The sequence below is a fragment of the Podarcis bocagei genome, assembly GCF_964188305.1.
Source record: "Podarcis bocagei genome assembly, chromosome: 5".
In the NCBI taxonomy this organism is placed as follows: domain Eukaryota; kingdom Metazoa; phylum Chordata; class Lepidosauria; order Squamata; family Lacertidae; genus Podarcis; species Podarcis bocagei.
The window spans coordinates 23,642,177-23,664,449 of record NC_138129.1 but is presented as its reverse complement, the minus strand read 5'-3'; the positions used below and the strand labels follow the sequence as shown (position 1 = coordinate 23,664,449).

Genomic DNA, 22,273 nt, shown 5'->3' with positions numbered 1-22,273 from the left:
CCGCCACCATGTGATTTCTGTTCTCATCCTGAAGCAAAGTTCTTAACCCAAGGTACTTTTCTCGGTTAGCAGAGTCTGTAACCTGAAGCATCTGTAACCTGAAGCGTCTGTAACCCAAGGTACCACTGTATATTATATGAAGCAGGCACCAGGCAAATGTCACTTTACATGTTGTGAAAACACTGGCAGTCTGTACAGGTTCTCCACAGACAGGTCTGTGAGGCTCGTGGGAGAGCTTTGATTTGGTGGGAGATTGTGACCTCTGAAATGGAGACTCAGCAGATGAGGGTTGCTTAACCTGTCTATCCCCTCTACTGCTATTCCCCTGCAACTTCTCGCTGACTTTGTTTTGAATCATGTCCACCCTCAGCTGTTTGGCAGACCCAGTTCCCTACAGTACATCCAGCTTTTTCCTAACTGAGTTAAATGCACAGGATCCCTGCCCTAAATGGAATTGGGCAACACAAAATGCTTGGATTTTCCAAAGAACCTGAAGCCTGTTAAGGAGAGGTCCAGTAAGCATATCAGGATGAATGCTTGTTGTCATATAACGGCCTCATAAATCGATCGCGACCAGTGCTCTATAAAAACCGGACATATAACCACCATGTAAGTTTTGTGTATGCTAATCAGGATAGAGGCTGAATAAGATGGTCATCTGGAGGAGCCCCCGAAATTCAATAGGTAAAAAACTCCACTTCCTGTAGGGTCAACACTCACCTCCTAGCAGCATCTCCTGCAGAAGGTTGTCGATCTTGGCCATGCCAAAGAGCTTGACAAACTGGATCTGCTCAATCATCTGCCAAGTGATGCTCTGGAGGGTGGGCAGGAGGAGGAGGAGTTCCCCAAAGCGTCCCCGTGAATCATACTGCCGGTCATTGATGTAGTCCTCCAGGCTAACTTGAACTTGGTACCGCATTCGCTTGATCTTGATGGGGTCGCTCAGCCCTTTAGCATCTGGGGGAAACCGTAGGAAATTAGGGACTATGGCATTTCTCAAGAAAGATGCAGTTTCAAGTGGCCAGTCTGGGTGGTCTCCTGAAGCACTTGGTTCCTTACTTTGCTCAAACTCCTTTGTTAGGCACTGGGGAAGGTGTGCCAGTTTCATTCTCCTCATCCTGCACTAACACAGACTTTGCATGAGTTCCGATTGTGTAAGAGCAAATAGAGGGACGCTGTGACAACTCTGGCTTATGAAACAGGGTGAACAAATGCAACACAGGGCACAGGACACCTGTGCCTCCACTAGTTGTCTATCATCCTTACCTAGTCCCATTTTAGAGCCATCCAAGATGGCAGCCATCACTACATAGTCCAGATTTTAACTATATGTTGTGTGAAGAATTATTTCCTTTTGCCTGTCCTGAATTTCTCCCATTCAGCTTCGCCAGATGTTCTAGGAGAAAAAACACACCTCTCTATTCGCTTTCTCTACTTCCCTCACCTGCACTCATGTTGTTGGGAACCTTACTGAATGGTTCTTTTTCGTGAATAAACATTATAGGAGGAACTTGGCCACGAGGAAGGGCATTGCTAGACAATACAGTCCTATATTCTGCGGAAAGGTAAAGAAAAAGGGGCCCCTGACCATTAGGTCCAGTCGTGACCGACTCTGGGGTTGTGGCGCTCATCTCACTTTATTGGCCGAGGGAGCTGGCGTATAGTGAACCGGAAGCAGAGCACGGAAACGCCGTTTACCTTCCCATCGGAGTGGTACCTATTTATCTACTTGCACTTTGATGTGCTTTCGAACTGCTAGGTTGGCAGGAGCAGGGACCGAGCAACAGGAGCTCGCGGAACCTTAATTTAAATTTTGTTCCCCACACATTGTAGAAAAGCAATTCCTCAGCCATGTTAAAAGGGGTTGGGGCATGGAAGCAGCCTCAGATGCCTCTTCCAAGTTACTGAAAAATCAGCACCTACCTGGATCAAAGAAGATGATGGCTTTCAAACATGCGTATTCGTTTTCGTCAATCTGCAGCTCTTGGAAGGTGAGCACTAGCTCATCCAGGATGCGTACAGCCACACGGCTGATCTCCAGCAACTCCGGACAATTACGGGGGATTATGTGGTCATTTCCTGCAGGAGAATTGTTTGTTTTAATTAAAACCCCTTACAGCTTTGTGTACAGTAGGCTAGTTTCCACACAAACAGAAACACACACACATCCAAGCAAGCAAGAAGCATTATCAGAGTTCAATGACACATTCCTGCCTGGCAAAAACATCCAAGGGGGCGGTACAAAACAGGGCTAGTGCGGGGTGTGACTCAGGAGGGTGTGTGGCCTGGGGAAGAATCCCAGGGGCCAAACAGAGAGAGCATTTGCCCCCTGAAACTGAGGTTTCCCACCCCTGCGGTAGGTGACAAAGAAACCTGGCGGATTACCGTATTTTTCCATGTATAAGACTATATTTTCCCTTTAAATTTTTGAAGTTTAAAATAAGGGATCATCTTATACACAGACAGTGCATTTTCTTAATTTTGAGTCCCAAAACTCAAATAGGGGGTGTCTTATACACGGGGGCATGTTATCCATGGAAAAATACAGTACATTGCCTGCTTCCTTCCAAACCCCCACGCTGAAAAAAAGCAATACAATACAGTATTTTTAACAGGAGGAGATGGGAGGCATGTTGTTACACGATGCACTTTTACCTAGGAGTAAGATGTCTTTGTACACCATCGACCTCTTGGCGGCTCCCAGTAGCAGGTGCTCCCCTGCATGGGCCCGTAGCAAAGCCACCTGGAGGAACAAAGGCCTATTATAAGAGGGCTGATGCAAGAGGAGGACAGATGGCAGGGCAGAGGGAGACACAGAGATGATCACCTACAGAAGAAGAGTGCAGAAATTGCAGCTTGCTGAACTACTCCTTTGAAGACCACATGATTGAAAGGATCACAATATAAACCATGCATCTAACGTCATGACCCATAAGGGAATTTGTTTTCTATCGGTGGGAACACGACACGGAGGAATAGCAATTCCTGTGGAACTGAAGTCTTCTTAGTTCCTTCCCCTTTCTCTGCTGATGTTTGCCTACACAAGCATCCCAGGCATCACTTACAACAGTAGGCTGGTGAACACTTCCTGTAAATTCCCACATGGGAAGTACTCACCCTTCTGTTTTTCAGGAACTGGCATAGTATGTCTCATGTTCAACAGGATAAGGGGGGGGGACCTCTAAATTGCTTGGTAACGTGGCCTGATTTTTCATCAGCTTCTGGGGACTAGTTGTTGTTGGCACCCGTCTGTCTCAGGCAATGGAGTGCACCTCCAGGGGTGAAGTCAATCTGCTGCATTAGCAGCACTGAAGTGCCCTCCCCTGGGCGTAAGCCTGGGCAGTGTGTATGGAGGTCCTAGGCTGCCCAGATGACAAGACACCCACACCCCACCTCACTGATATGGTCCAAAGGAAAGCAGAGCAATACGTTTGGCACCAGCTTGGCTGCTGGAGTTGTCAGAAGGAGGCGTACAAGGCGCCATCCAACCATCTTACGGACTCTACTCCAGATTTGTGTAGGGCTTACTCCTTAGCCTTTTCTTCTGCTGGAGATATCCTGCAAGGCTGTGGAGGTTGAAGACTAACATAACAATGATATATAGCCACCTTCCTCACTCAGTGCTAGGATGTTTGGGGACCAGAGTTCTCAGAGCAGGAATAACTGGTTGGAACAAAGGCCCCTGGAACAGAGCAGCAGGCAGATGCGTAAGTGAGAGGTGCTCAACCACCCCCTTTGCAAGCTTGTTCCCAGGGTCCAGGGAGCCTGAGCCTATTGCAGAGGGGGAAAGAATGCTCTGTTGAGCCCTACACTGATCCTACGCTGAGGGCACACATGTGCAAAGGTGAAGGGGGATTGTGCCTAGTTCGTAAACAAGTAAAATAATGCTGGCCCTCCAATCCAGAGGTTGGGATCCAGCGACATTAGGGCTCTCTAAGGGAGCCATAAGGTCGCTCAAATGGCCACATGTTGGACTACTTTCCCCAAGTCTAGCATTGTAATTAATTTCTCTGCTGACTGTGGACATCTTACTGTGATGAGCAACCCGTGGTTGTTGTTTTTCTCTTAAACCCTCTACTCTTGCTCTGTTGTTAATGATTGCATTCTGTCACTTTATGCCCTTCAGTGATCCTCAAGAATGTTCTGTATCTCCTGTCCCACTTCTGTTTTTTAAAAGAAGAAATCTGTGGAAACTAAGGTTAATACTAAGACGCAGTGTGGCATGGATGCTTCTTAATGTCCAACCGGGACTTCAGCTGTGCAGCAAACAACCACTAAACATTAACCAAAGGATTTGGGAAAGGGTGTCTTTATAGGGATGGGCCCATCTGTATACACTGAACAAACATGAAGAAATATCTTGCGATGAAAGAGCTGAAGGAAAGAGGAGAGAGCGTTATTTTCCGGAGGTTTAGATCTCACCACAGGGAGGGAACAAACTTAAGGAAAGGAAATCTGTCCAAACAGAGTTCTGGTTTAAAGGTACCCTAATGTTAAAGGCACACAGCTTTCAAAACAAAATGGGAGCCCCTATCAACCCACTTTGCTCTGCTGTGCAACTGTAAATGCAGGCACTGCTGGCAGCAAGGAAGTAATCCTTGCAGGCCCAATACTCGACAATGTCTGCTTGCCTCACAGCTTGTTTGCATCAGTCACTTTCAAGGGCTGGTTCTGCATTAGTTCAGCTTTGATGCGCATGCAGCCCCCGTGAGTCACAGTTCATAAGTATTTTATCAACTTAGGTTGTACAATAGCTGCACCCTTTCCTGGACACGGATAACACCGCCACAGTCATTCACAATGGGCCTTGCACTGAATTATTAGAAATGGAACAGGAAAACCAACGTTTAGTTTCAGCTAGGATAAATAGGACTCACCTGATCATCCAGAGGAAGCTCACAGAAGGCCGGGATGTACTTGGCCCACTCCACTAGCACTAGCAACTGCTGCTTCATGGACTCGCAGACGTCTGCAATATTCGCGATCTTCTTCCCTCTGATATCACCATTGATCACTGAAATTGGTGACGATGATATCTGCAGGGGGGAGAAAGAGGTTTTACCTAACATTGCTCAGAGGGAGAGGGAGAGGGAAGCTGTAAGGAAGCTGCACAAACGACCAAATAATAATCGAAATCTGTGCGACAAATTTATGTGAGAAACTGTAACACCTTTCTTTTTTGCTGTAGAGTTTGCTATGTTTTTGCTGCAGAATTGCAAAGGCTCTTGCCCTCTAACCAAGGTCAAATCCGTTCTCCATCAAATACCATGATCCACAAACAAGCTAGGTTTTAGATTTCCTCTCCCCCATCTCCCTATTTCTTCAAAGTACTCTGCTAGCTAGCCTTGTGGCCAGCAAATAAGAGATGGAAAGGTGGGATGAGGAAGCCGTGGCCTGCATGGCCAAGGTGGATGACAGGTGGTTGAAGTTAAAGTCTAGCCAATATCTGGAAGGTCACATCCCTGCTCTAATGCTAAACCCATTTAAACTGAAATGCCGCTGCATTCCTCTGTTTGGGATTTGGCTCTGGTTGCAACATCTTAAAGCCAAATGTTCTTGGAGCACTTCTAGATGGTCCTAAAGGGAAGTTCACACAGAAATGTTTCTCAGTTGATGAACACAGCACAGCATCCAGTGATGATGTGTGTTGTGTTTGTTAAATGGCTGCTGAAGATTGCAGACAGAGCCTGCATAACATTTGTTTGCATCACTGATACACAATGCTTCCCAGCAGAGGCAGTTCACATTCAGCAGGGAACCAGTTGAGCCATAACTGCTACAGTGATGAGCTATAAAGTCATGCACTTGATGTACAGATCCGTTTTTATGATGGGAACCAGAAGTGCAATTCAAGTTCTAGACGGATGCTTTGGGCTATGCTTCCTCCCTCTTGGGTGCCTTCCAATCCTGGCTAGTCCTGAGCAGCAAATACCCAGATACGAGCCAATATAGTTCAGTATTTAGAGTAGGGGTGGGTAGAATTCAGGATTGCACAATCTGCTTTGGTTTTCCCTGGAGCCCTGAGATCCATCAGCCGATGAGAGAAAGAAGGGAGCTGAGTGGCAGAGAAAGCACTGTGCAAAGTGGCCATCTGGGGAGTGTGAACACGCATCTTCTGACAGATACATTAAAAAGTGCTAAGTATCAATCTCAGCGAAGAAGAATGCCCTTTTTCAGTGTGTCTGTTTGCAACAAAGAAGTCCACCTGCATGCATGGTTTGCAACCCCTGCAAAACACCCTGAAATCCAAGCCATCCTCCCCAGTCAACTGTTCTCTTCCTGTCAGCTATTTCATATGCGTATTCTCTCCTCCTTCTTTGCTCTCCCAGGACCATATTTGTGCTATTCCTTCTCCCATGTTAATGCAAAGATCCCAGTTCCGTTTGGGAAAGAAATGTGGCTCTGAAACGACCTAGAAAACAATCCCCAGCACCACCTTAATCTTTCCCAAGCAGTTTTATCTGCTGCAATCTTGGCAACTCTAGAAATGTCATCAAATAAGCAATGCTTTACGATGCGATACGATATGATAATCTTTATTGTCATTGTCCCATACAGAACAATGAAACTGAAAAATCTGCATCAGACATTCAAAAACCAAGAAGCCTGTTATCCCAGCCTGGTTAGCCCCCTCAAAACTCTGATACCCCATAATTAATACAATATACTCCCATAGAGACTACCTTACACTGCGTTTAAAACCAAAATCGCATTTGAATAGAAACTGTTTCTCAGGAGGCTAGTCCTAGTCTAGCCCAGTCAGTCTGACATCAATACCAGGGAAGATTCTGGAGCAGATCATTAAGCAAACAGTCTGTGCGCACCTAGAAAGGAATGCTGTGATCACCAATAGTCAGCATGGATTTCTGAAAAATAAGTCATGTCAGACTAACCTGATCTCGTTTTTTGACAGAATTACAAGCCTGGTAGATGAAGGGAATGCAGTGGATGTAGCCTACCTTGATTTCAGCAAGGCATTTGACAAGGTGCCCCATGATATTCTTGTAAAGAAACTGGTAAAATGCGGTCTTGACTATGCTACCACTCAGTGGATTTGTAACTGGCTGACTGACCGATCCCAAAGAGTGCTCATCAATGGTTCCTCTTCATCCTGGAGAAGAGTGACTAGTGGGGTGCCACAGGGTTCTGTCTTGGGCCCGGTCTTATTCAACATTTTTATCAACGACTTGGATGATGGACTCAAGGGCATCCTGATCAAATTTGCAGATGACACCAAACTGGGAGGGGTGGCTAACACCCCAGAGGACAGGATCACACTTCAAAACGACCTTGACAGATTAGAGAACTGGGCCAAAACAAACAAGATGAATTTTAACAGGGAGAAATGTAAAGTATTGCACTTGGGCAAAAAAAAATGAGAGGCACAAATACAAGATGGGGGACACCTGGCTTGAGAGCAGTACATGTGAAAAGGATCTAGGAGTCTTGGTTGACCACAAACTTGACATGAGCCAACAGTGTGACGCGGCAGCTAAAAAAGCCAATGCAATTCTGGGCTGCATCAATAGGAGTATAGCATCTAGATCAAGGGAAGTAATAGTGCCACTGTATTCTGCTCTGGTCAGACCTCACCTGGAGTACTGTGTCCAGTTTTGGGCACCACAGTTCAAGAAGGACACTGACAAACTGGAACGTGTCCAGAGGAGGGCAACCAAAATGGTCAAAGGCCTGGAAACGATGCCTTATGATGAACGGCTAAGGGAGCTGGGCATGTTTAGCCTGGAGAAGAGGAGGTTAAGGGGTGATATGATAGCCATGTTCAAATATATAAAAGGATGTCACATAGAGGAGGGAGAAAGGTTGTTTTCTGCTGCTCAAGAGAAGCGGACACGGAGCAATGGATTCAAACTACAAGAAAGAAGATTCCACCTAAACATTCGGAAGAACTTCCTGACAGTAAGAGCTGTTCGACAGTGGAATTTGCTGCCAAGGAGTGTGGTGGAGTCTCCTACTTTGGAGGTCTTTAAGCAGAGGCTTGACAACCATATGTCAGGAGTGCTCTGATGGTGTTTCCTGCTTGGCAGGGGGTTGGACTCGATGGCCCTTGTGGTCTCTTCCAACTCTATGATTCTATGATTCTATGATTCTAGTCTTTATAACCCTGTACCTTCTTCCAGAAGGCACAAGATGAAAGAGATCATTTCTGGGGTGCGCACTGTCCTGCACTATCTCTGCAGCTTTCTTATGGCACCTGGAAGCATAGATTTGATCCAAGGTGGGAAGAGTGCACCCCATTATTCTCTCTTACAGTCTTTACAACAAACAAAAACCAGGCTGTTTAGTATAGTGAACCTGCAAGATTTAATACAATAATACTGATCCTGGATGACCCCGGGCCAATGGGGAAGAAGCCCCTCATCAGTATCTGTTCAGTTTGGGGGCCTTTCCCAGAATTCATATTTTCGGTGCAGTCAATGCACAGTTGTTATTTGTTTCACATGAGCTAAGCGCCTTCCTTCCCTTGAGGCGGCACTTCTGCTACATTTTCTCAGACTCCTCAGGGCAGCATTTTGCACCTAGGAAGCTGCTGACAGCATATGTGATGCTATGACAGAGATGGGGAACATGGTTGTATGAGTGTTGATTTGTTGGGTATTCCCTCTGTCATCTGCAATCCATCAAACTGGAAGCTGTCTGACCAGAGACTAAACCATGCAACTCAATGCTTGTTTATTAAGAAGTAAACTCAACTGCAGGCATAGGCAAACTTGGCCCTCCAGATGTTTTGGGACTACAATTCCCATCATCCCTGACCACTGGTCCTGCTAGCTAGGGATCCTGGGAGTTGTAGACCCAAAACATCTGGAGGGTCGAGTTTGAGGAAGCCTGGCTTACATGGTGACTAGACTACATCTGGCCTTTAGAGAGCACTCATTCCAATTGGTTTTACGGGGAGGTTATGTAACAATGAGCACTCATCCTGATTTGTTTGCAGGGTGTTTTTACATCTTCCCATTAATCATTCATCCATTCCACAGTTTCCCATGTATTTCCACTCCACTTTCCCAACCAAGAAAAGTCCCCATTTTTGAAAGCAGGTTTGTTCTGCTGGGGCAACAGAGCCCTTTAATCCACTTTAACTGTGCGAAACTAACATCTGGGTATGTGTTTGAATCCGTCCCACAAAATCCTGGCGGACTGGAGGCACCCCCGAGCTGGAAAGAAGACTAAAATGATTCTTATTTTGCTACATTCTAGAATGAAAGACGTACCTGTTGTGAGAGAACTTCTGCTTGCAGTAAAACGTTAATGGACGGCAAGCTGCTGTCTTCGTAGCTGGATCTCCGAGTACTGATTCGGTCTCGTTCGTTCTGTACAGCTGCAAAACCAAAAAACAAACAAAACAAAATAACGATCCCAAAAATGAAAATGCAAAACTCTTCGAATTACTATCAGAAGCACAAGACAAAGCAAGAAGCTGTCATCACCTCATACACTTCTGTCATTGCTTTTATACAACATAATAACATTTTAATACAACATAATAACATAACATGGGATAGCTCAATTGGTAGAGCATAAGACTCTTCATCTCAGGGTTGAGTCCCACATTAAGATTCCTGCATTGCAGGGGGCTGGACTAGATGATCCTCGTGGTCCCTTCCAACTCTACAATTCTACGATTCTAGATTTTAATTTCTGTAGTTTGCAAAAGTGCAAAGGAAAGCAGGGGGTGATGGTGGTGATGCCATCATCTGCCCTATCCCAACGATTTAAAGTGGGTAAAAGTACAAGAAAGAATGGAATATATGTATGTATGAAACATCCAGATAAATGCCTGCCCTTATTCTACGGAAGTCAACTCAATGGGAATTGTCTTCAGATATTTGAGTTCTTCGTTTAAAAGAGCTCTCTCCATGCTGCACGCTATGTTATAAACTTCTGCCATCTCCACGCTACGGTCACTTTCATGCCATGCATTTAATGCACATGGTACCCCAACCAAAGAATCATGGGAGCCATAGTTTACCCCTCACAGAGCTACATCACCCTTAAGAAACTGCAGTTCCCAGGATTCTTTGGGGAAAGCCATGTTCTTTAAATGTGGATGTGACCACAGTCAGCTTTCTTTCCTAAATCAATAAACTCCAAGCACCACTTCCTTTGTAAGTGTTCCAAAATGTTTTGATCATTTTAAGCGCACCAGGGAACTGTGTTCTAGGATCCTGTAAGACACGTAGTCTGCTTGCGACTTCCTGGGAGGTTAGCCAAGTTTGCCGAGTCATGGAGTTGCCTCAACTATCCCCTATGATAACTCCACAATTAATGGAGATATCAAACAATATCTGATTGTTACGGTTACACCTGTGCCTCTCCAGATTTATTTCCTAGTCATATCATTCTGCTTGATAATACGGCTATAATGAGGCTGTGCTGAAATTAAAACCCTGCAGTCAGCGGCTGTTAACAGAGGCGCTCAAGGTTACGCCATGCGTTATCGGGATCCACGCAGCTCTGTCACGGCATGATGTATTCTGAATGTTTACTCAGTATTTAGCTGGTCACGGACCTAATGTAACTTCTATTGAATATTAACAGGCAAATACAAGTTGAGTAGGCACTCCAGAGAGAAAAGTGAAAATTCCCCTGTCCTTTGCACAAACCACAGTAATGCTCAAACCCACTGATGCAACTATAATAACTAATGTTGTGGTAGGAACATGAATCTCCAGGGTTTGGGGTTAATGACATTAGTCTGTTGCAGCAAAAGTGACAAGAGAGCCTCCCGGCACCTTTAAGGCAAGACAGATTTATTCCAGCCTAACCATTTTATGGACTGGGGCCCAATCTAAAGCACAAAAACCGTGCCAAAAAAGAGCACCTTGTGGCTTATGAAAGAACTAACGTATTTATTACGGCATAAGCTTTTGCAAGACAGAGCCCCCTTTATCAGGTGTGTTCGGGCCAGAATCATAACAAAATAAAAAGAGCCCTGTTGAGGCAGACCGAAGACTAACTAGTTCAGCATCCTGTTTCTTGTAGCGGGCAACCAAATGTCTTTGGTGAGGCCACAAGGAGGACATGTGAGGAACAGCAGTCTCCTACTATTGCTTCCCAATGGTTGGTAGGAAGAAGCATAAAGGTAAAGGGACCCCCCTGACTATTAGGTCCAGTTGTGGCCGACTCTGGGGTTGCAGCGCTCATCTCACTTTATTGGCCGAGGGAGCCGGTGTACAGCTTCCGGGTCATGTGGCCAGAATGACTAAGCCGCTTCTGCGAACCAGAGCAGCGCATGGAAACACCTTTTACCTTCCCGCTGGAGCGGTCCCTATTTATCTCCTTGCACTTTGACGTGCTTTCGAACTGCTAGGTTGGCAGGAGCAGGGACCGAGCAACGGGAGCTCACCCTGTAGCGGGGATTCAAACCGCCGACCTTCTGATTGGCAAGTCCTAGGCTCTGTGGTTTAACCCACAGCGCCACCCGCATCCCCAGGAAGAAGCATAGAGCCGTCCTTTTAAAGCATCTAAGATGGACTTCATTGCATTTCGTGGGAGCAAATTCTACATCTGAACTATGCACTGTGTGAAGAAGTAGTTTCTTTCTTCCATTCCTAATCCTGAATACGTTGTGAACCGTGCTGTGATCTTCAAATGAAGGGCAGTATTAAAAATTTAATAACTAATGAAAAATTATACTTGGAACTTTTTATATAGTAGATATCAAATGTTCAAACCACTTCGTCTGCACCATATTAGCAATTCTCACAATAGTCCACTTTCTCTCGAGAATCGAGTTGATATATATCCCAAAATATTGCATGCTCCCCACCCCGCATCCCCAGAAGTTGACAAAGGTTGAAACAGTGATTTGGGAAGCTTCTATTGGAATTGCATAACAATCCCTTCAGGTGCAAACTGGCATGGATGTTATTGTCTCAGTTGGTTTGGAGGCTCAGTTTGTAATATGCTGGATGATGGTTGTGAACAGGGAAATAGGTTTCCCCAATCCTGAAGAAAACTACTTATTTGCTGATCAATAGTTGTTGAATAGGACAAATGCTAGTGTAGCATCAGGGAGAAAAACTGCTCTCGTGCCTTCAGGTTTTGTTGAAAACTGAGCAGCAGCTGGCACAGCAAATGGTCTGAGAACACCTGGTGCTGCAGCACTGCAGAAGTTAAGCAGGTGTGGGACTGCAAAGACATGTAGGGAAAGGCGAAGGCATTTGTTTCATAACCCAGTGGCCTACATGGCTGGTTTACAGACTACGCTGCCTACAGTTTGGGCACACAATAAAATGGAAGCTGCAGCCAGTGACACACAAAGAGACCTCACCTTCTTTCTTCATTCCTGCTCGAAAACATTTCTTTAGCCTGCAGTATCGACATTGGTTTCTTTTGTCCTTGTCTACAACACACTGCCTGTTAAACCTAGCAGGGGTGGGGTGGAGAGAGGAAGGAGAAAGAATCATGAGTTTAAAAGGGAAACACCATTCAGAGACTTAAGAGGGTGAGTTGAATTAGGCGCTATAATCACCCGAGTACTGATCAGCACCCTAAGGAATAAATAAGCAGGAAAACGATAGTAACTCTGGGCTCATCTACACTTTGGCTTGAAGTGAATTTTGGCCATAAAGGTAAAGGTAAAGGGACCCCTGACCATTAGGTCCAGTCGTGGCCGACTCTGGGGTTGCAGCACTCATCTCGCTTTATTGGCCGAGGGAGCTGGTGTACAGCTTCCGGGTCATGTGGCCAGCATGACTAAGCCGTTTCTGGCAAACCAGAGCCGCGCACGAAAACACCGTTTACCTTCCCGTCGGAGCGGTTCCTATTTATCTACTTGCACTTTGACGTGCTTTCGAACTGCTAGGTTGGCAGGAGCAGGGACTGAGCAACAGGAGCTCACCCCGTCGCGGGGATTCGAACCGTCGACCTTCTGATCGGCAAGTCCTAGGCTCTGTGGTTTAACCCACAGCGCCACCTGCGTCATACTCTGTACTGATTAATTCTCCTGGAGCTGAGAACTTTTCTCATTATTCCGTGGCTGTGCCTTGCTAAAATCAGATATTGTGTGCCCAGCCGTAGAGGGCCTGCCCGCCACACTCACAGCAAAAAGGAAGGGATAAAATAAATGGACAAGACAACTGTCTGGGATTTAAAATGACCATTACCTTATTGATTTCAGATGTAGGGAGTCTTGGCATAGGCACTGGGCATGTTTCCCTCTCAGCCCCCCGCCCCCGGCTGCTGGGTCTGAGACATGACAGGGTCTATTTGGGGGTGGATCCATCGCAAAACGCAAGTTTAAGTGGATGGGCCCCAAATGCTGAGGGAAGCTCTATGGCCCACTAACCCTATGCAACTGGCTTTTTGGACAGAGACTTCCCTCCAGACCCCTCTAATGGGGTATCCCGTTATCGTCGCCACAGGGAAAAAAGGGAAGTGCAGGGAAAATTCCTTCCTGACCCCGAATATGAAGACTGTCAAAAGACCACAGTAAAGCCCTCCTAGCTGAAAAGGAATTGGTTAAAGCACCAAACAACTGGAATGAAGGGAGGGAGAAGGGTGGGTGACGCTCCTGGCCGACTGGATGAGGAGGGCAGGGTCGGCCAGGAATTATAGTTGCTGAGCAGACCTGAGTGAAACCTGCCTCCCTCAGGTCCGTTCATCAAGCCACGTGCCCCCTAAGGCCACCGCAGTTTGGCTCATTTGAAACAGTGGGTTTGGCAGGAACCCATGAGCCTCCAATGGCGGCCGAGGGAGATGTGCTGCACTCAAAATGGCGCTTCGGCATCTGAGCAGCCGGGCCATAAGCACTGGTCACCAAGGAGGTACGATAAGCGGCCATTACGCGCTGAACCGGATCTTATCACATGTGCAAAAAACCCGAGATAATCCCTGTTCCAAAACATGAAACTTACTAGACCAAGAGTTACCAGGACTAAGAATCACCCACATGTCTGCTTTCCCTGCTGCTTTCCCCCTGGGGAAACCTGCTGTTTACCAATGAATCAGAGTAACTGGGTTTTCTCCTGATTGACACTTGCTCTGATTTAGCGCTAAAAAGAGGGTTTTCCGGGAGAAAACGGCAGGGCGAAGGCAAAACTGTTTGGACCCAGGCCTAGAAAGCACAGGACAAGCACAGGACAAGTGTGGGCAAGCCCTGACTCTGAAACGATTCCTCCGCTGCAATTTTGTGGAGTGCTCAACACATGTACAAAAAGCAGCATATTAATGCAACATGAAAGGGTAACTGGAATGATAGGGGACAGACAGGGAGGAAAAACAGTGAGGTCCAGTAGGACAGGTTGCAACCTAAGGAATGAGCCTGTCCATTTAAATGTATGGATATAGTGAGAGGTAATGTAGACCCAGCTGCCTCTATTCTTCACCAGTCCTTTCAGCCACCTTCCTCTTTTTTCTCCTGCCCTAATGAGCAGGACTCCACTACCTTCTACTGCAAAGAAGAGAGAAGTGGGAATAAAGGACAGAGGGGGGAACTGGGCATGAACACCAGGAATTAAGGCTGCAGTGCTGCATCCACACATACTGACAGGTACTCTGCTTTACTGTCTGGTCGCTTTTTTTTGCCCTGACACAACAAGAACAATACGACACGGTGCCTAGAAATACAGCACAAAAAGAAGTCTGGATGAGCCCTTTTTTCCAGGGAACATGTGGGATTGCTCTGTCTCTTGCCTTCCAGCTCCTTGTAGCACTTATAGATAAGTTCTCATTCCCTAGGTTATAACCTTCAACCCAAGCTGGGCTGTATCACATCTTTTAAGGATCTATCCGGTAACATCCCGCTGCCCCCACCTTCCCCCCTTTACCTGCAGGAATACATGTGATTCTTTCTGACGCTTCTCCTGAAAAACCCTTTGCAGCCGTCACAGCTGGAGGCCCCATAGTGTTTCCCCGTTGCACGATCTCCGCAAATGGCACACAACGCACTGGCCCCGATGCTGTTGGACGCATTGAGGTTTGCTGCTTCAGAAGGGGAGGTGTCTGTTCAAAGGGGAGACAGGGAGGGCAACTGTGAAACAATTGGGAATGGGTTCAGATCGAAGCAGGAAATTACAAGGGCAGGCCCTACAAAGCAATATTATCCCAACAGGGCAGGCGGTTCAGGCTGACAGAGCAACTTGCCTTGGGCTGCTTGATGAGCTCCGGCAGAGGTGACATCTTAATCCAAGTTCAATCTTTGCAGCCCGCTTTTCCTTCCAAAGGGAAGCCCATAGCATACCAAAATAAATACAACAATACCAAAAATCAATATGATAATATCAGGCAGCAAACCAAATGAAAAGCAATGCTGTATCAACGCATAAATAAAATTTCAATTCAGTATCTATGGCAGTGGTTCTCAAACTTTATTTTCTCTGGGCCACACTTTCAGAATAAAAATTTGCTCGTGCCGCACCGAATTTTTAATTGATGAGAAATGCATTGGAAAACAAAAAGAATCAACTCCTAGCAGCGCTTGATCTGTAACATAGAATGCAACTACTTTATAATATGATCGTGGGACATCCAGAAAGTACAAAACAATGCAGCTACCTAAGAACATGAACCATTCTCAAAATATAATATTGATAGTCTTGACTATTCCTGCCGCACATGCCATCTCTCTTGCCACACCAGTGTGGCACACCACACCCTTTGAGAACCACTGATCTATGGGAACAAATCAAGGAATCAGATCAACTGAATCCCTGCAATATGGACATTTCATATTAATCCTCTTATCCTAGCCTCTGTCCTTTTTCCCTTCCCCAATTGTCTCTCTCACTGTCAAAACCTATGAATAACTGTAAGGTCCTTGGGGCAGGGCCCTTTTATTTTTACTCAACACTGAAAAACACCACGTACACTGGTGGTGCTAGATACACATGAGTGCCAATACTCCCAATAATTCACTCCTTCTGGGACCAATACTTCTCACTAGCTTTGAGTTGGCAGTTCCATTATGATGGCTAACCCAACACTCACTCCTTTCTGTACAGATTTGTTATGGCATATTGGGCTCTTCCAGAAGATTCAAAACCTATTCATTTTCCCTTGACTACTGTACTTGAGCTCCTGCTGATCTAATATCAATAGGTTGTGATGCCATCCCTGTGGCATGGAAAGGGGAGGCGGCTCTTGCTGCTTGGGGGGGGGGGGGATATTTGCCTGTCTCCTCACCCACAACAGCTCATGCAATTTTATACCTGTTTCCCAATAAGCATCAGAATGGTGAAGATGCAATTGAAGACGGAAGGCAACAGAGGAAGTTAGGGAGGGTTTAGCTGGCAAAACTGAAATCCTGATAGCCAGCTCCATTACATCTGAACTCTAGAAATTAAGCAACTGATTGACCAAGTAATCTAATAATACAGTACTGGTACCTTTACCTTTTTACCAGGAAAATACAGAAAGATACAGTAAAGGGGTTTGTATAACAAATCATAACATTTCCTCTATTTCCAAAACAGTACCCCACAAAACAAACACACACAGCTTTGTGCCATTTTATTGTTTTGCTAGCATATAATGCATGTTGTAGTTATTTGTATGAAACATAATATTTAAAAATATGATATCTAAATGTTAAATAAACATGTCTTCTAGGTGATAGGAAGCTGAGCATTTTGAAATTAAAGTTTTTTACAATCTCGCCACTCGATGGCAATCTACGGGAAAAGTTATGTCTTCGTGTAATGCATAACAACCAGGGTCCTTATTTTTATCCGACAAACATTGCAGGGGTCAAAGGAGGCTCTGGAATGGTTCAAATGATTTCTGTTACTGGGCCAACATTTCTGATAGGGAAGCAAGCTTGTGAGGGCCACAAAACTAACTTCTCGCCTGAACAGCAGCTTTGTACAACTTGAGAGCTTGCTGCCATAACAATATCATTTGCCCGTTGTGATGCGTTGTATGAATTAGTTGAGATACTTGGTACTGTGGCAATTCCACCCCCACCTCCAAAAAACACCCTTCTCTCAAAGAATTTACAACGAGGCTTAGTTTTCTAGCCTGAAAGAGGTTAAGATATGAGCTATTTGCTGATGGGAAGTTTTCAGGCTTCTGCCGGATAAGTTAAGCCAGGAAAAGACAGACTTCAGTCTAGTGGGACTTAGAGCCCCTGAGTAGTCCCTGAGCAAAGGATTTGTTGCAAGTACTGGAACTAAGCTGACCTCACACAAAAACCCATTCCTAGTTACCCCAAGCTTTGTTCATCCCAGCAGCCTAATTTAGAGTGTGCGCATCACTTTGTTGTTGTTACAATTGGGACTGACTGACAGAAATTCCTGCCAGCCTGCTGCAAACTACCTGGAGATCTACTTGTAGATCCCAATATATCTTCTGCCCACCCTGACTTAGGCTGTTCTTGGAAAATCATTTCTGAAGCATGTTGGGAGCCACTTTCCTCAAGGCTTGGGTCTTGATCCAGCCTCGCTAGCTTGATCAGAGCTGTTTTATTATTTATATTTCTAAGATGTTACTAGAGTCTTCCTTACAAAGTCTAGTGAAACATGGCTTGTTGTAGTGCCACATGAAGCAGGCAGAACATCCCCAGAAGATTTAAGAGTGAAAGGAGATTCACATTTCTTCACTTCAGGGGTTGGACTAGATGACCCTCAGGATCTCTTCCAACTCGACAATTCTATGATTCGTTTATTCTATGATATGAGAGCAGGTGGTCCCCAAAACAATGGAGAGGGAGCACCATCTGCATGTGTCCGGAAGAAAAGGAGGCCTATTCATTTTCATCCTAATTCTTAATTCCAGCCTGCAATGAATCTGAACAGCGCTTGCGGCCGTTGCTGTTGTGACTGGAAACCGTATTAATCTTGTTTTAGAGCTCCAACATACTCAAATACACATGCATACTTCTCTTTGTGCTTCTAATGAAGTGGATCTCACAGTCCTCAAAAGTTTATGTCACAGTAAATTTGCTCGTCGATGTCACAAGGTACTTTGTTGCTTCTAATTACATCAGTTTCCTGGGGGTGGGGAATCCACATAACTGAGAATGATGGCAGAGGGGTGGGGTGAGGAGGTCGAAAATAACTAGAATCGAGTTCACTTCTGAAAGAAAGTTCAGAAACAAACAAGCAAGCTCCCTGGCTGTTGGTGCATTGCTGCGAGAAAGAGAAGGTTTGTGCTGCACTGCTTTCCTATTCTTAAAAACACAATTTCATAGAATTTTGGAATTGGGAAGGGACCTTGGATGCCCCCTAATCCAGCTGGTCAGTGCAGGAATCTTGGAAGCACAGCAGCAGCTGTAACAACAACAACAACAACTAGCTCCATGTGGGTGGAGGTCTGTGGGTGAGGAGAGGACTGATTTCCTTACCGTAGCTACCTTGCAAAAGCGGCCTCTGACAGTCACTCCAAATGTCAAAATATATTCTGGAGAAACCTGCAAAAGTTTAACCAGAGACCATGCTCTTGTGCTCCATGCTTCCTGGGGGTGGGAAATGAACATACGTAATAAAAGCTCACTGTATGACTGCTTTTATTTGTCTGAAAAGCTAGTCTGCACACAGTCCTTAAAACACAGTTTTTTCCTTACTCATCTCTACAGATGGACAAGTCTGTCAAGTTCAGTTTCTCTCACTTTTTGCAAATTGTTTCCCCCCCAAAAAACTCCTGTACATATTTCTCCAAATACACCCATCTTTGCAATAACTTTTCCACAATGTAATGCATTTTAGTATGTTATTTTAACTAATATATGTTTTTCCCTTATATATGCAATTCTGTACACACAGAGGACTGCATCTCAAAATACAAAAAAGTGTGAATTTCACAGGATGTCTTTTGGTTTGTGTGCAAATTAGGTAGGTTTGCACAAAACCAAGTTTCTCCCCCATCCTTACTGGTTGTACACAATTAGCTTGTAATATGACAATAAGGGCAAGGGTTAGGAATACAGAATTTTGGAAAATATTAGAATGTTGAAAATTAGGAGCATAGGACAAGAAGAGAAAATTTAGTATTTAATTTAAAAGAGAGTGCAAAGCTCTGTTGTTGTTCTTTTAAAGGGTGGATGGCATGTCTTTGCCTACATTGGAATTTTGCTAGGATTGCATGATTTATCATACAGCAGCTTTCTCTGCTGGGTTTTAGAGAGAGCATTTAGAAATGGCTAAGACACTCAAACTAAGAAAACCCTGTTGGTTATCGCTGAGTGGTAACTGCAGGACAGTAATTTTTTGTGAAACATAAAAATACGCTGTTTGTATATGATGCCTTTAAAATGCATTTTAAACTGCTTGGAGGTTCTCCCACCTCCTAAAATATAAGTGATATATATGATATTGTCTAAGTAAGTAAGTATTATGAGAAACTTCCTAATCGGCAGACGTGGTTGGCAGTGAAACAGCCTCAGGTAGTGGTGTGCTCTCTGTTTAATCAGAGGCTAGACGGACACCTGTCAGGGACACCATAGTTGCATCCTGCATTGTAGTTCTTGTACTGAATGGGGGTTTGCCTTAATGAGCTCTGTGGTGCCTTTCAACTCTGATCCTGCAACAGGGGTGGGGAACAAATAGGAAGTGTGAGGATCAAGATCCCAGTAAGGGGATAGGCAGGGCTGGCACAGGGAGTCTGCGCTGCTTGTTATGCCACTGCCACCCACCCAGGGCTGAATTTAGGTTTGATGAGGCCCTAAGCTACTGAAGGTAATGGCACCCTTTATATGTCTAGCTGTCCTTTGTCAACAACAAATTGTCACTGTTTTTATGTTGAATATATGCTATATGGTAATTTATGGACCTAAAGCCATTTGCACATAACAAATAGGAGCCTACACAACACAAAACACTGTTGCTGTATGTAGGTTTTATTTTATTTGTTTTTTATCTTATATTCTGGAACTGTACACCCAGTTTTTTCCCCTTTACATTTTTTGGGGGTCCCCAAGAGAGTGGGGCCCTAAGCTATAGCTTGTTTAGCTTATACATAAATCCGGCACTGCACCCACCCACTTCCTCCTCTTCTCCCCCACTAACAACAACGCTCCTTCTCCCCCCCTTTTTCTCTCCCTCCCTCCACCCCCAGCTTTCTTCTCCTTCAGCCATTGGTTACACAGGTGTAAAGAACCAGTGACCCTTCAGGCGCTGCTGAACTACAACTCCCATCACCCCAGGCCATTCGTCATGCTGGCTGGGGCTGACGGGAGCTGGAGTCCAGCAAGCTCTGGAGGGGCACAAGTAGCTCATCCCATTCTACAATATCCCACAGTATTATGTACAGGTTTGAATTGGCTCATGGCAATTAAATTTCACACAACAACTGGGGGGAAAGATGCCCCGGTATAATGATGCTGTCCCAAACAGGGCTGGATTATATTCCAAGGCTATGATATATGATTGTACATTTCAAGTATTTATATTCCACCATCAGAAGTGAAAATAAAAAATAAAATAAAAAATCAGTGATAATATTTCCACCTTCCCAGTGTTAAGGCGATCAAAAATAAAGTATTAAAAAACCAGACAACCAGGCAAATATTCAATGCATGCACTATAGAGGTGACCTGTACCCATATTCAGAGAATTGGTGTTGTGCTTATTAAATAATGACAAGTGCAAAGTATGAAACCCTTTCTCCTTGTAAAATCACTCTGTAAAGACCTAATAGGAAAGTTTAATAAAGTTTGAGTAGAGAAGATATCTTTCTGAATTTCAGAATTAATGTAAGGCATGCTTCTGAATTACACTAAGATTAGCCATTAGCCTGTTGTTCAGAGAATCCGGGGGTAAACTTGCCAAAAACACAAATCTTGGATCTTGTGAACAAAAACAAATCCCCAAACGTTTTAGGAGTGGAATAAGCTAATGACTCCTATGGGCTAAAGCAGCTGAAGGAAGCAGAAATGTCAGCCCGCAGTACTTCTTCATTCCTTGCTATAAAACACGCTAAAGCTGTTTGCAGTTTGAAAAGCTGCAAGGCTATTATTTTGGCCTCACAGTCTATGCACACACTGGCATAAGGCAGGATGTCATTTTCCACCACGAAATGTGACTGGCAAAACGCCCCAAAAGGCTACATACACACTTGACAAGGTAATCCAGGAATTTGTGAGGTATCTTATGCATTTGATCCATGAGGAAGGAAGTTTCTGGATCAAATTTGGCCTCGGCCACAAAATCATTAGGTGCACTTCAGCCAGACAATGTTTATTAGCTTCAGCCCTGCTACCTGCAATATGGGAATAATAATCTGGGCCAACGGTGCAGTGCTGCTCTAAGGATGAGCTCCTTGGCCTCTCAAAAAGCGCTGGATATAAACAGCAAATATTATTATGTGAAATAAGCACACAGTGGCCCATCTCTATAGCACAATTCTGTATAAATTTACTTGCAATTAAGTTCTAACGTGTTCTGTGGGACTTACTCTCCTGTTTGTTTGTCTGCATAGGATCAAAGTAGCAGATCTTTTCCAATCCTTCCTGAATTCTGAACCAGTATCCCTCTAAGTCAGTGGTTCCCAACCTTTTTTTGGCCATGCCCCACCTAAGCATCTCTAAAATCCTGGTGCCCCCCCCCCCCGGTGACATTTTATTCAAAAAGTGAACACCTATTCACGTGGAGGAAGCCTAAAAGGCCATTACCTATTAATAACTCGTTCTCAAATTTTCCCCCTCCCCATTCAAATTGCCCCCCTGCACTGGCAACATGAAGAAATGTATTTGGCATAAAGACAAATTCTGTTCCTAATGAGCCCTTGTACCGCAGAAGTGCCTCTAGGCAGGGAAAACTATATTGTATTATCTAATCACATCCCTTCGAAGCCAATCCCTTCAGGAGACAATCACAGACATGAGTTGGAAGGGATGCCGATACAGGAGATCAACTACAGCCCTGCTGCCAAGTTCTTTCCGATTCTAAATTATATTTTTTCTTAGAATTTAAACCTCTTGGTTTGGGTCCTACACTCCGGAGCAATGACCTAGCTCTCTACTTTGTTCCCTTCCCCCTATATGCTCACCATCCATTGCAACCTTCTGGGGTTCTTTCTATGCCTTCCTCTGACAGATATGTCATGTGGGAGAAAACCCGTAATACTCTACAAGATTTCTACACCGCACCCATCCCTGGAAAAGTCACCCGGTTCGAGCTAAGCAGAGCACTGGTCAAACAAAATCTTGCCATAAACAGGCAGGGAGGTTGGAGCCTGGAGAAGAGACTCCGCCGACAGGGAAGGTTTTCCTTGGGACAACAAGGAAACAGACACGCAATGAAGCCTCCACACCATCTGGCCGCCGCTGCCTGTTTGCAAATGCGGCTCTGAAGGTCAGCTGTCCCTCACCCAAAAT

General features: G+C 45.0%; 1 protein-coding gene across 2 annotated transcripts in view; it reads right to left on the bottom strand.

The window, feature by feature from the left end:
* The window catches only part of HNF4A (hepatocyte nuclear factor 4 alpha), a 78,580-nt gene that overhangs the window by 7,187 nt on the left and 49,120 nt on the right, over positions 1-22,273 (bottom strand). For both annotated transcript variants that reach the window (XM_081196422.1, XM_081196421.1), the window contains exons 2-8: positions 14,793-14,967; positions 12,296-12,390; positions 9,234-9,340; positions 4,878-5,036; positions 2,656-2,743; positions 1,924-2,079; positions 721-957 (exon numbers count right to left, since the gene is read on the bottom strand). In XM_081196422.1, coding sequence (XP_081052548.1) covers positions 721-957; positions 1,924-2,079; positions 2,656-2,743; positions 4,878-5,036; positions 9,234-9,340; positions 12,296-12,390; positions 14,793-14,967 — 1,017 coding nt within the window. The remainder of the gene's footprint in view (positions 1-720; positions 958-1,923; positions 2,080-2,655; positions 2,744-4,877; positions 5,037-9,233; positions 9,341-12,295; positions 12,391-14,792; positions 14,968-22,273) is intronic.